Source organism: Pituophis catenifer, unplaced genomic scaffold (assembly GCF_029215685.1).
Source record: "Pituophis catenifer annectens isolate HBS135680 unplaced genomic scaffold, rPitCat1.0.hap2 SCAF_1, whole genome shotgun sequence".
NCBI lineage: Eukaryota > Metazoa > Chordata > Lepidosauria > Squamata > Colubridae > Pituophis > Pituophis catenifer.
The window spans coordinates 88,385,816-88,399,399 of NW_027256881.1; the positions used below are offsets into that span (position 1 = coordinate 88,385,816).

Here is a 13,584-nt window from a genome sequence, read left to right on the forward strand (position 1 = left end):
GGCCTGTATCCTCTATATTACATACAGAGGAAAATCCTGGCATCTCTGGAACAACAAACGAAATAGGTTTGGATAGTAGGAATTAATACATTTGAGGCAGCTCGGATTGCAAAGGACATTTATTATAGCGATAGGAATCAAGAATCCAAATTTGAAAATAGAATAATGCACTCATAGGGGAAAATGATACACCCAAAATCTCTGGAAAAGAATACATTTTTCATTAACATTTCATTAACATTTCCATATGTAAAGATGTTACATATATATAATTTACATTTACATTTACATTCACTCTTAACAAGCATTGGCAAACAATCTTTCTGTCCTGAAAGTATCCTAGGACAAATCAAAATATAATCTAAAATTCGGGCCTATACATCATTCTAAGCCAGATGTAGGCAATCTTTAGCGTCTAAGGTCCATGCTTTGGGGATGGAGGGACAATATAAATATAACTGAGTGGAGTAGTACATACAATGTGGAAAAAATACCCAAAAGACTACTGGCACAAGACCACTTTCATGTTTCCAGAAAAATGTGTAGGTTAATGCTCAGCTTCATTTAAGAGTACTATCAGCAAATGAACAATAACTTCTGTCAGCTAATAAACAATAACAGCCTTAAAGAAATTTTTTACTTTTGTAAAAGAAAAAAAATAGACTAAATTTTACTTCAGATGAAAAAAGACTAGCAATGGTTACTAGCAATGCATATCAAAACGTTCAGTGAGAAAGTAGTTATCTAAGCTTGGTATATTCTTGCAGTCAAGATCAAATAAATCGACAATAAACCATTAGCAGCAGAAGCAATAGAGCTCGTAGAGCAAAGCCGATTTTTCTTTCCGGTCATCAGTGAATTCAGTTCAACATAGGCCTCGTTCACGATCTCGTGGACATCGGAAGCCGGAAGTAGGAAAGCAAGAAAATGCTTGATGTTCACAGAAGGTTGACTAAGCAATTGGGGGGAAGGGAGCGATGCGGTTTAATGGGTGCAGCAGAACGCGAGCGACATGCGGCGGATCAAGTGGCCGACAAAAAGTCAACGCCTTCTGCAAGGCCGAGCAATAGATATGGCACGTCCTTAGATATTCAGCAACCGACCTTCTCCCCAGTTTGGAAAAAAATAAGGTTTCGCTTCTGCATGGTAAATTGCGGAAATGCCGTGAGCCTGCTTAATAAAACACTTATTTCTCCCATGGTATTTATTTTTATTTTTCCTCCCTCGCGCATAGATCTATGAACAAAAAGCAAGCTCTGTGATTGGTTGGAGCGTCAGATGCTTCCTTGCTCCCGCTTGATTGGCTACAGCGAATCAATCGCGTTTCCAATCCCGCCAATCAAGAAAAAGGGTGCCAACTTTTGATTGTCGCGCCCGCCACCTTCTCTCGCCGCTTTCCTGTAGGTTCCAGCGGAAAGGTTCGCGCCACTCCTGGTGGGGTTCGTCAGTATCCCGCGGTTCTTCGACGGGCTGGCAGCGCTGAAGCCCACGTCCACGGTGGGTCCCGGATGACTTGCGTCTTGGCCAGCCTGCACCCTCGCTCAGCTTCTGTTTGTTTTTATCCGCCTGTGGCTAAAGTGAATTTTAGTATAAAGATAATCCCACTGGTCAAATCCAGTAACAAGTTAGCCTTACTGAAGAACGGTTCTTAAATCCCGGCTCAAAATGTTTTGGGAGTGGCTGTATTACTGCGACTGGCGTAATGCAAAACTAATCTATAATCATGTTGATTGTCTGCCTTCAGAATACACTATCTATCTATCTATCTATCTATCTATCTATCTATCTATCTATCTATCTATCTATCTATCATCTATCTATCTACCTATCTATCATCTATCTTTCCTTCCTTCCTTCCTTCCTTCCTTCCTTCCTTCCTTCCTTCCTTCCTTCCTTTTCCAGTGCAGACCTAGAATTTAAAATTCCCGTTGGAGTCACGTTTAAGTCTTTTAAAAATTTGATTGTTGCGTGACTTTGTAAGATAGTGTTGTTTTGGTAGAATATGAAAATATTTATTGTAAAACATTTTTGTATAAATTTTAAATGTAGTCAAATAATTATATAAACACTATAGGTTTTTTTTATTTTTGTATTTGATATTTTTCATGTCAGTTTAAGAAAAACAGTAAATGTTATACGGAGAACAAAAATGATATTTATGTTTATGAAAGGATCAAATGGGAAACTTCTAATTCAGATATGTTTGGTGCTATCAGATCTGGGATGTAAAAATCTGAATGACTTCCAGATACCAGCAAAGAATTAGTATACTATATCTCTTTTCTACTATTTTGTGAGTCTGAATTTTTATTTTGTCAAACTCAGAAGTAAAATTCTGATATATTGTTATGTGCATAAAATACAAAAACAAACAAACAATGTGATTAGAATTAAAAATTAATACGGTAAAGTGTCATCCATGTAAATAATTTATAAATTATTTTAATGGTATGTTGATATCTGGTACTTTGGTAAATGGATCTCCACTGAACTTGTACAAGATCATAGCTTGTACACATGCAAGAACACCTAAAGATGTTACTATTTATAATATTGAGAAAGTGAATCTAAGAGACTGGATCAAAGCATCATTCCAAACTAGCCATCTTGCATCCAGAGATGGACAAATATAATTCATAAGTTTCATTCCAGCACAGGAGGAATGACATGGAAGGTTTTGCAATTTCCCCCTGTGAGAAATTCCACATAGTCAAGCTTTGGCCTGACCAATAAATGTATATATTGCACTGGAAAATTCAACAAACAAAGGTTCTTGTGATTTCTGGAATAGTTTCCCATTGATTCCCACCCAATTTTTCCACTGCAATTTTTTCCCCCTAAGTCGGTATCTCATGATTCTGTCACAAACATTTTGGGAAAGTTTAAGAAATATGATTTATGTATGTATGAATATTAGACTATATGGGAGAATGCATACAGTATATAGGCAAACTTATTTCTTGTAACTTTAAATCAGTCTCATTTTCCTAGCATTACATTCTGTTGTTCACAATAGAATATCACAAACTGCTTTGCATTATGTTTATAAACTGTTTACTGGCACTAAACTGAAACTAAATATGTTGTAAAGGTTAATCTAAAATACATATTTTTCCTTGCAGCTAAAGTAAATTGTTACTGAACTCTTCTGGCATGTTCATCAATTTTACTTTGTGTCTGTCTTAATAGATTACACTATTCTTTAAATGTCTCTGCTATTGAATCTCTTACGGCAATTGCTGGAGTATTATGGTGTGGTCCCAGAACTGGTAAGAGAGATATATCTGAATAACAAATATGTGTTTGCATGATTTTTTTATATTAAAGGGCCTACAATATACAGTTCCATACCCCTTGTCTTCTGAGAATTTCAGCCTATCTCTATACAAATTGTTTTAAGTTTTAACGGTGCTGAAAAGTGACTTACAAACTCCTTGCACATAATCATACCAGTGTCTCCATGGTTACATGAACAGAATTCATGCTCTTGGCATGTATTTACTATGGTTGCAGTGTCCCAAGTTGATGTGATCTCCATTTGCAACTTTCTTTAGCTTCTGAAAGACAAAGTCAATGTGGGAAGCCAGATTCATTTAATGACTGCAACAAAAAAAGGTAAAATTGGGCATGACTTAACAACCACCTGACTTAGTGATAGAAGGTCCCAATTGTGATGGAATAGGATTGGGGGTGTATCTTTCAAATTGATTGGCTATTAATAGTTAATGTCACATATTTCTGAAGCTAAATTTACTTTAATTATGCTGCAAATGAAAACGAGAAGTGGTAAGAAATTACAACCTTGGTAGACACATATTTACATTATTTCGAAGCAGCTGCCTGCTATGTTTTACTATAGATAATTTTACATTATAATTTTTATATCTCTTCATTTTAAATAACATACCTGTTGAAGTGTTTTTTGCAGCCCACATATGGTAGCTCTAAAGTTACAAAAATTGTACCAACAGAAGTTTCCATTTGGAACGAAGTCACTTATTTTGTTATTATTTTTCTCCCAATTCAGGCCTTGCAAAGGTGTAAATTGTATCTAAATGGCTTTGTTCGTATGACTGGATCTCGTCTTTCTTCAAATACCTTTTCAAGAACATACTTCCAAGAATTATGTATCATTTCCAGGAATTGTTTGGTGAGGTCCTCAATGCTTTCCTCCCCTTTTATTCCTAGAGGTTATATAGATATTTGTATATTGATTGCATCCATTCCATTACATATTACCTTTTCAGCCTTAGATAGATTGCTTTCTTCATTGGTCATTGCTATTAATAGGGAACAAAAACATACTGACATTTACCTAGCATCTCCAGTAACAGAATTCTACCCTGTTAGAGAGGTGGTGGTGGTGGGGGAAGATAGTTTAATCTGTACTCACAATCTGTACCTCTATAAGACTGGAAGTTCCTATAGGATACTATGGAAGATGGCACAGGCTATAAATTACCACCCCTTTCCATTCACAGGGCTTTCTGGTATCTTTCACAGAATCTTTTGCAAGCAGAACTTGAACCTAGCTTTTATAAAGTGACGTTTTTTTTTAAAAAATTAATAATTCAGAAAATACAGGTAGTCCTTGACTTATAGTGACCGTTCGAAGTTACAATGGTGCTTTTTAACGACCATTTACTTACGACCATTGCAGCATCCCCGTGGTCGTGATCAAAATTCAGATGCTTGTCAATTGACTCATATTTATGACGGTTTTACGATCACCTTTTGTGATCTTCTGACAAGCAAAGTCAATGGGAAAGTCAGATTCACTTAACTGTTACTAACTTAAAAACTACAATGATTCATATAACAACTGTGGCAAGAAAGATCGTAAAACGGGGGCAAAACTCACTTAACAACAGTGTCTCACTTAGCAGCATAAATTTTGGACTCAATTGTGGTCGTAAGTTGAAAACTACCTGTACTACATTTTAAATAATTATAAGTCACATTTTCCTTACAGTTTCAGATATACCAAGATTTAGTTGATATATCGTTAAAATAGTCAATTAACTTTTGTTTGATTTTTTTTTTCATTTAAAAATGTTTCCATTTAACTTCAACAAGCTTCTCAACCCTTAGATATCCTGGATTTCAGAAGGAAAAAGCTACGGATCTACCCGAAGTTTTGTTCGTAGATTGGGAGCATGTCTTACATTAATTCCTTTTTCAAGACCTCACTTTCAGGTATATGAGTTATTTGCTAAGGGTAAAATTAATAACTTGATAATTTATATATTTTTCAATATTGCTATATATAGCATTTAGTAATAGAGAAAACATATAGCATAAATTTGTCATTTGGGAAAAAGATGCACATGAATTAATAGAAATACATTTTAAATAAGAGTGGCCACTGTAAAATAATAAGTAAAAGAGATTTAAATTTATATGTCATAGTCACCTAGATTTCTTATGAATATATAATTGAAATATCAAAATAGATAATTGCAGTTTACAAAAACTGAATTTCAGACAATGAATGAATTATTAACATTATTAACATTAAATTAGCCTCTTGCTACCTTGAATAATGTTTGAATGCAATTTGTTAAAATTTGTAATACCTAATATATATTTTGTTGTGTGCTGCTACTATTGTACTTCAGCTGAAAAATGTTGCAACTGTCATTAAAAATGAATCGAAAAACATTATATTACCTTGTCATCTTAGTTTTCATTCTGAGGGAGATTAATAAGGCTTTTAATCATTGTATCCTAAATATCTTTATAAATTATACGGGAAATCTTACTTTAGGTAGCTCCTTTCCTAAAAATGGATGAGTAGAATTTTGGAAGAGTTAAAATTTTTGAAGGATTGGTATTATTACTATTAAATAATACTAATAAGCAGTATATCTTAATTCTTTACTTTACTTTACTTTACTCTTATCAGAAGTACTTGCAGGGGACATGAGGAGGGGTAGAAATAACAAAGAACAGGTGGTTCTTGCTTAATGACCACTCATTCAGTGACCGTTTGAATGCATTTTTGTACTTACAATGGTTGTAGTATCTCTAAAATCATATGATTGCAACCCAGACATTCAGCACCCAGCACCCATGTTGCAGTGTCATGTGGTCATATGATCCCCATTTGCAACCTTATCTACCAGGTTCCTACAAGTACTGTAAGTTCAGTGGGAATGCTGGCAGGAGATCACAAATAACGGCTACATCATGTCCATACCTAACCACCTGCTGTGATTTGCTTAACAATGGTAACCAGATATGCCAGAATTTCTATCACTAAAATGTGTTGTCATGTGATGTCATGATTTACAACCACTTTACTTACTCTGTAATTCTAGTCCCAAATTAGTAGCTGTAAGCATTGCAATATCACAGTGCAAGTGCTTTTATTCCTGTACCACGAGATAGAAATAGCACTTAGACATATACCGCTTTACAGCCCTCTCTAAGTGGTTTACAGAGTCAGCATATTGCTCCCCAGCAATCTGGGTCCTCATTTTAGCAACCTCGGAAGGATGGAAGTCTGAGTCAACCTTGAGCCTGGTGAGATTCAAACTACAAAATTGCAGGCAGCCGGCAGAAGTAGTCTGCAGTACTGCATTCTAACCACTGCGCCACCACGGCACTTAATGGCTCTGAATTTTAAGATCATAAAATTCAGTGTTTGCATAGCAACATGGTTCATTCTAATGAAACTGGGATACTGCAGTCTCCTGTGCTGCTTAATTGCTTCTTTCCTATTGAAAAGGGATAGTATTAGAACAAATATGCATCTTTTGGACTACTGCTAGAAAGCTAATAATTAAAAACAATTGTTTATATAAAAGTGTGTTTGTGATGCTTTAGTTGGTCCAAAATCTGAAGTCTTTAGAGGAACAATACAGCATCGTTAATTCTGTTCAACCGTCTCTTGCCGATGCCTTGTGGATGGTAGATGAAGACACAAATCCATGCACTAAATTCAGGCAAGTAAAACCAACTAGACTTTTTCAAGCATTGTCAGGTGAAAGCCCAAAGATAACCCAGTAAAATCCAATTTATTCCAATCCTGTTTTTGCTTATACCTAATAGGCAGAATCTTGCCAAACTACAACTATAATCCTCTACCCTGATAGAGTTATCCTGAGGGATTCCAGAATGTGGCTTCCGTGAACCTCTTCTCCCCTTTCCCCATTCATTTTGGGATTGCACATTCTCCTAATCCGGGTTTCTCTCTGATGGAATTTACTGCCTCCCACCCCCCCACTGCTCTCCGGAGAGCTGTGTGCTGCCAAGACTCCCCTTCACTGATTCTCCAGGTGCATCTTCTATCAGTGGCATATCTATCAGTTAATCACTATCTTTATTCAGTCAGTGACTAGCGATATGCCATAATTAAGAAAATAAAAATAGTAACATAGGGCTTAACCCTGTAAAATTACAGTGCTATAGGGAATTGGGAAGATTTAAATAAATAAGATAGTCCAATCATAATTAACTCTTACTGTTGATTAAGTATCTGTATTTTTGAAATGGAATTGTTTTACGCATACTGTCATCAGTTTATGGAGTTTGAAAAATCAGTGCAATGCAAACTACAGAAGCACTGATGCTATAAAAAGTACATTTGCTATTCTTTTCGGAGTGCTATTTATAGCCAATTATTTAGAATAAACCCTTCTGAATTTAGTGCTACTTCTGTGAATATATGATTGTATTGTAGACATTTCAGTTTAAATGTTAGGCATGCGCGAGTTCGCTTTATTCCAAATGTCTTGGCTTTTTGAATGCTTACACAGTGGTATCCTGATATTTTCTAGATTTGAGGAATGGAGAGGGGTTGCCACTCCATCTGTACTTCCTTTGCCAATTTCTTCAAAAGAAAAAAGTGAAAAAACAACTGTTGCGGGTGAAGATGCATTCCAAAAAATCCATGTTCTTGAAAATGAATTAGCACATCTTCGTAAGCAGATTGCTGCAATTTTGGCAGCAGACAGGGCAGTAAATGATCAATCCCGTAAGTCTGTCTATGTGGATCCGAATGAATGTGTTTCTGTGTTTCTCTTGTTCCTAATGATACTAAATCATATTGCCATCTGACGACAACTTTTATATAGAAAATTGTCTTGCTTATAATTGCTTCGGGTTATGTTTGCACTTAAGATTTTGTGCTCGTTTTACCAGCAACAGTAAGGAAAGATGAGCCCAGATTCTTTCTAAACATAAGCATCTAATTAATTTACTGGCATGGGGGGATGGTGGGAGTTTGAGTTTGAATCTAAAGAATTGCACATTTATTTCTACTTATTTTTAAGAGATTTGAATTAGTTTCTAAGATCGCAATGTGCCACTTGACATATTTCTTTTGAAACTGAGGAAGTGTTTTTAAACAGATGGCATGGAAATTTCTTTTCAGAGGAAAAAAATGAGTTCTCAAATTTTGTGTTTTATTATTAATAAGAATGTTAAAGAAATGTAGCCCAGGGTGAGAGATGGGATCAAAATTATCTAATGATCCTTGTTGTTAATTAGTATCAAGACCACTCTGATGTGGTCTTGCTTTCCTTTCTTTTGATTTCATTAGCTCCTTTCTGATTATCCATGCTTTCTGGTTTTCAAATGTAGCACTGTTCTAAAATAAGCAGTCATTATCTGCTATTTACATTTATCCATCAACACTGCAGATGCCTATTTTAATATTAGCTCTTTTTTCTAATTGTTTAATAGCTTCAGATATTGGGATTTCGTCAAACACTCCTAATTGTTTCCTGCAGCCAGGAATGTTTTCTACACCAGCTCCCACTTCTCTTTGTAATGTAATCATACCTCCACCTCCAGCACTGCCACCTTCGTTTGGGTTAAAATCTGATTTTGATTCCCATAATTCGGCAGTTCAGCTTATTAAGCAACGTCGGGCTATAAAGACTGAAAGGATTAAAGATAAGGCTGAACTTCAGCAAGTCAAAGCTATTCCTGATATGATGGATGTTCTCAAGGATATAAATAATGTTAAACTCAGAGCTGTTGAGAAGTAAGTTGAACAAAATGGGAATTCTTTTTTTTTTCTTTTTTTAAAAGTGCTGTGACAAACTTACAAAACTGTACATGGCTCAGTTCTTATTTAACTGCACTCTCCCATGAGAACCAGCCCAGATATTTCAGTCTAACCAAGGAAAAAAAGTGTGTGTCACTTTAAAGGAATAAAGGAGCCTGAGACTCTGTCACTGCCTTTCATTGGCTGTCCTGATCCTTAGGAATGGCAATTGGTTCTCACCCTGACTGCTTCCGCAGGTTGTTTAGGCCACAATTTTGCCTTGGTTTCATTACAGCTTGGTTGGGTTAATTTGATTTTGTTTTTATTAGTTTGTGGGCCTTTCATTTTTATGCCTTTGATTATTGTAATTTGTTCTTGTCTATTGTCCTTGTACATTGACAAGAGTCCTTAGGGATTTAGTAGTTTATAAAAGTAATAAATAAATTCCAGTCTTGCAACGAATATTCCTTTCTGGAATAGGTTTACTTGGAAGAGCTAGGAGATTAGTTCTTGCTTTCAAACTGTATGGACAGTCCTCGAATTATGACCGGTTGCTTAATGGTTGTTTGAAGTTACTACAAATTTGGAAAAAAAGCTACTTAAAATCTGGCCTTGAAGTTACAACTGCTACACCACCCTTAAGGCCTAGTGATTGAGCACTTGTCAACCAGCTTAAAGTAGTGGCCAAAATTGTGGAAACAATTTTGGGAAAAGTGTATTTTCTAAAACTAGCTAATAACACCACTTTTTTGGGGAGTAGTACCATAAAATTACATATCAATGAAAAGATAATTTAATCAAGAATGTAATGCAATAACTTTTATGAAGGATTTGCTATTAGAATAGCAGTTACAGTATAAAGAAGAAAAGTGAAACACATAGAAAAAATGAGCTATACAAAAATTATCACCATAGAAAAAATGAGCTATACAAAAATTATCACGTCAGTTAATACTTAGTTGGGTAACCTTTAGCATGAATTATGGCCTTACAACACCTTCCTATGGAGTGAACCAAGTATTTTAGTTCTGCAGCTGTTATAATGTGAAACCAAGATTGAATGATTGTTTCTATTAACTGGGTTTTATTGCTGGGTCACTTCTGAATAACAAGTTTCTTTAGTCGGCTCCATAGATTTTCAGTTGGGTTAAGGTCTGGGCTATTCCCAGGCCATTCCAGCAGTGGAATATGGAATATACACTTTTCCCAAAAGGTTTCCACAATTTTGGCCACTACTGTATATTTATGACTAGTAGCAGTTTCTTGCAATCACACACTCATTTTTTGTGACTTTTTTGCCATTTTCTAGCATAAAACACCTATTGGATGAAATAGATTTGGACATTCAGCCACACAATTCATTTAACAAACAAGCGATTCACTTTATAACCAGTGTAAAATCGACTCCAGTCACATGGTAACTCACGACTGCAATGACTTACGATAAAAATTCCGGGGTCAGCTGTGGGTTGTAAAATGAGGAGTACCTGTAAGAGTAAAAAGTAGCAGAGCACAGTTTAAACATCAGAAGACTGACTGATCTATAGCTGCCTGGAAAATAAAATGTATAATATTGCTACAGTTCATAGGGCAATCAAAGGTCCTTTAGAAAGGAGGATGCTGAATACATTAGAACAAAAGCGGATTAGAAAATATAACACACGTTTTAATTTTTCAACAGCAATGTCTTGCATTAGAAATTGCAAATGTTCTGCTTTTCTTTCTCCAGATCTCCTGGAGGGACACCTCTACTCAAAAGAAATAAAATAAAGCCATCTCAGTGGGACCCAGCAGCTTTAATAGCAGAAGCTCTTAAAGAGAAATTTGCATCACAAAGCGATGATTCATTTGACAAAGAGAACAGTTCTTATGGTGCTTCACCATTTTCTAGTCCAGATACTCCAATGGTATGTGTGTGTGTGTAGACTGGTTGTCTCAATAGAAAAACACTTAATCTCTCCCCTGGCTCAAGCTGATGAAGGGAGGAGAACTTGTGGTTCAGAGGTTAATACAACTGCCTCACATGCAGGCAGCCCAAGTTCGAATCCAAGTAAGGGTATGGCTAGCTGATGAGAGCTAAATAGCTTGAAATAGATCTATACTAGTCTTTCTTTATTTCTTTATCAGTGAAATATAAATTTATATATATAGTTCTTTTCTTAGTTTTTTTTTTCATTTGAATTTTTTTTTCCATTTGATTTATATGCCGCCCTTCTCCGAAGACTCAGGGCGGCTTACAATGCGTTAAGCAATAATTAAGATTCATAATCATATACTATAGAGACAAAAATATTCTGGGAATGAAAAATTGAGATGAATATTATATAGATAATCCAGGGATAGAACTTAATGACCACAGCTGTAGTTATATTATTGTATTCCATGAAACATTGAATATAGGGGAGGGCTCACAGCTCTTGAGTGATTTGGAATGGTAGTTCAGAGTCTAGAATTATTGTACTTTCTCACAGTGCTCTGAATAGGAAACTTGGATTTCCCCCTGTCTCTAGTCTTTTTTGTAATGCTTGATGATGGATGCTTTTTATATGCTCTGTAAAGTTTAATACAGATAGTCCATCATTTAGTGACCACAATTGGGACGTCAACGTTTTTGCTCAGCAAAGTGGTTGCTATGTGAAAAATCACATGACTTCAACTGCTTTCCAACTTAAAGCTGACAGTACTAATTGGTTTCACACCTTCAGCTTTTATTTGCTCCTAACCACTTCCCTGGTCTTTGGAATGCTCACCCTGGCACAGACCATTAGCAAGAAGGGAATTAATGTTTGTATTTATATTTATACATATTTATATTTATTGCGGAAGAAGGGATTATGAGAGAGTAAGCAGGCACACAATCGAGAATACACATTGAAAGCCATGTGCTTTTTGCAGGCAGCTGCAAGGGCGCTGTGCGAACAGTTTGGTGTATTTCCCATTGTGTGCCTTTTATCCTGTCTTTTCTAAGTTTTCTGTTCTGTTGGGAGTTAGTGGATGGGTCAGACACAGGAAAGATTGCCTACAGAAATCACTTGCTTTCCTTCCACATCTTGGAGAGTGGAGAGATTGGAAAGGAAGAGATTATAAGAGAGTAAAGCACACAAAGCACACCGAGTTATTTACATAGCATGTTAGTGGCTGCCAGCATCAGCCCCTGGATTTCAATATATATTCCTCATTGTGTGCCTGCTTACTCTCTTGTAATCTCTTCTCTCCAATCTCTGCTCTACAAGAGGTGAGGGAGAAAAATAACAGGTCAGGAGTAGACCCAATATTGACTAATAGTGATCATGTGATTGAGTTACAGCACCATAGTGAAATGCCTTTCTAAAAGGCTTTTTATCACATGTTTAATGTAGACAACTAACTGTGATAAGTTACATCAACTCAGTTTATGACTGGCTTTGGTGGATAAATGACAGTAGGAATTAGAAGGAATTTGATCAATACAGGATTTGAGAGCAATATTACGCATTGATTTTGGTCCTGTTTGTCTGAGTACTTTTGGAAGATGTTGATTACATTTCTTTGTTGATGACTGTGGTTCCTCAGAGCTTTCTTTTGTCCTTTTGGCATTCAAAGGCCCCTGATTTTCAGATATATAAAGTTCTAGGGTTAGACACCATCACAATGCTTGTGATAACCAGCCCTGTCTTATCAGTGTATGAAATCTGTGATGAATTGAGATAAACAGACTAATAGGCCAGAGATATTACTTGTTCTGAGAGGAATTGAACTCTTCTGAAAAATTGGTTTTACAACTTCTGCATAAATTGTTATTTTTAGGGTATAGATTTGATGCTCGGTTAAGTGAACCTTTGCTCTCTTTTAGCTGGTATTCATGTAGCACTCTTCCTAGACTCAGGAAAAACTTTCTACTGTGATCCTTGTCTTAATCATTTCTCATTTAGACCACTATTGTGGATCCTACATGGTTCTGCCAACGAAGTTGTAAATAAGGTAAACTAAGGTAACAACTCAATTGCTGACAATATTACGTAAATCACACATCAATTCCATTGGCTTCCATTCTATTTCAATACATGCGGAAAATGGTAGTATAGTTTTTTTCTTTGAATTTAATTATATTGTCCGCTTTTAAAAATGAGTTATTTATTCTTACTTTAGCTTTAGTATATTTTAATTTACTAATCTTTTAATTTGTATGTCACCTTGAATCAAAAAGCAATACAATTGTGAATAAAATGTTTTTGATTACAGGTTGACTGTCGCATTTTGAAACCAAGCATGAAGCAGAGACTTAACAAAACTGAGAAACTAACAAATGTATCATCTTCAAAAACAAAACTTCATGTATAGCCACGATGTTGATCTTGTGTGACCAGCTGTGACTATTACAACTGCTATTCTTTGATTACATTGTACAAAGGCTTATAAATCTAATTGTATTGAATTGTGCTAATGGAGTGTTTACATGAATCTTTTTATTGTATTTTTTATTAGCTATAAATTTCTACAGTTTTTTAATATCAGTTTTATGATATTGGTTGCAAAGTGTTAGTCAGATGAGTAATGTGTAAAAAGATAGTAATAGGGAAACAAAATATAAATAGAGGGAAAAGTTACAT

The 13,584-nt window shown here is 35.5% G+C and overlaps 1 protein-coding gene across 1 annotated transcript; it reads left to right on the forward strand.

Annotated features, from left to right (window-relative positions):
• Positions 1–1,418: 1,418 nt before the first annotated feature.
• On the forward strand, positions 1,419–13,315 carry MTFR2 (mitochondrial fission regulator 2). The gene is made up of 9 exons (XM_070952338.1): positions 1,419–1,497; positions 3,190–3,269; positions 4,028–4,150; positions 5,092–5,196; positions 6,829–6,947; positions 7,782–7,978; positions 8,689–8,992; positions 10,725–10,902; positions 13,217–13,315. The coding sequence occupies exons 2-9, from the start codon at positions 3,207–3,209 to the stop codon at positions 13,313–13,315; spliced, it is 1,188 nt and encodes a 395-aa protein (XP_070808439.1). The 5' UTR covers positions 1,419–1,497; positions 3,190–3,206.
• The last annotated feature ends 269 nt before the right edge of the window (positions 13,316–13,584 follow it).

Excerpts from the sequence above, each read along its gene's own strand:
- MTFR2 (XM_070952338.1), top strand. The coding sequence starts at position 3,207 with ATGTCTCTGCTATTGAATCTCTTACGGCAATTGCTGGAGTATTATGGT. Across the intron at positions 3,270-4,027 it reads ATGGTGTGGTCCCAGAACTG|GCCTTGCAAAGGTGTAAATT; the intron begins GTAAGAGAGATA and ends CTCCCAATTCAG. Across the intron at positions 8,993-10,724 it reads AAACTCAGAGCTGTTGAGAA|ATCTCCTGGAGGGACACCTC; the intron begins GTAAGTTGAACA and ends TTCTTTCTCCAG.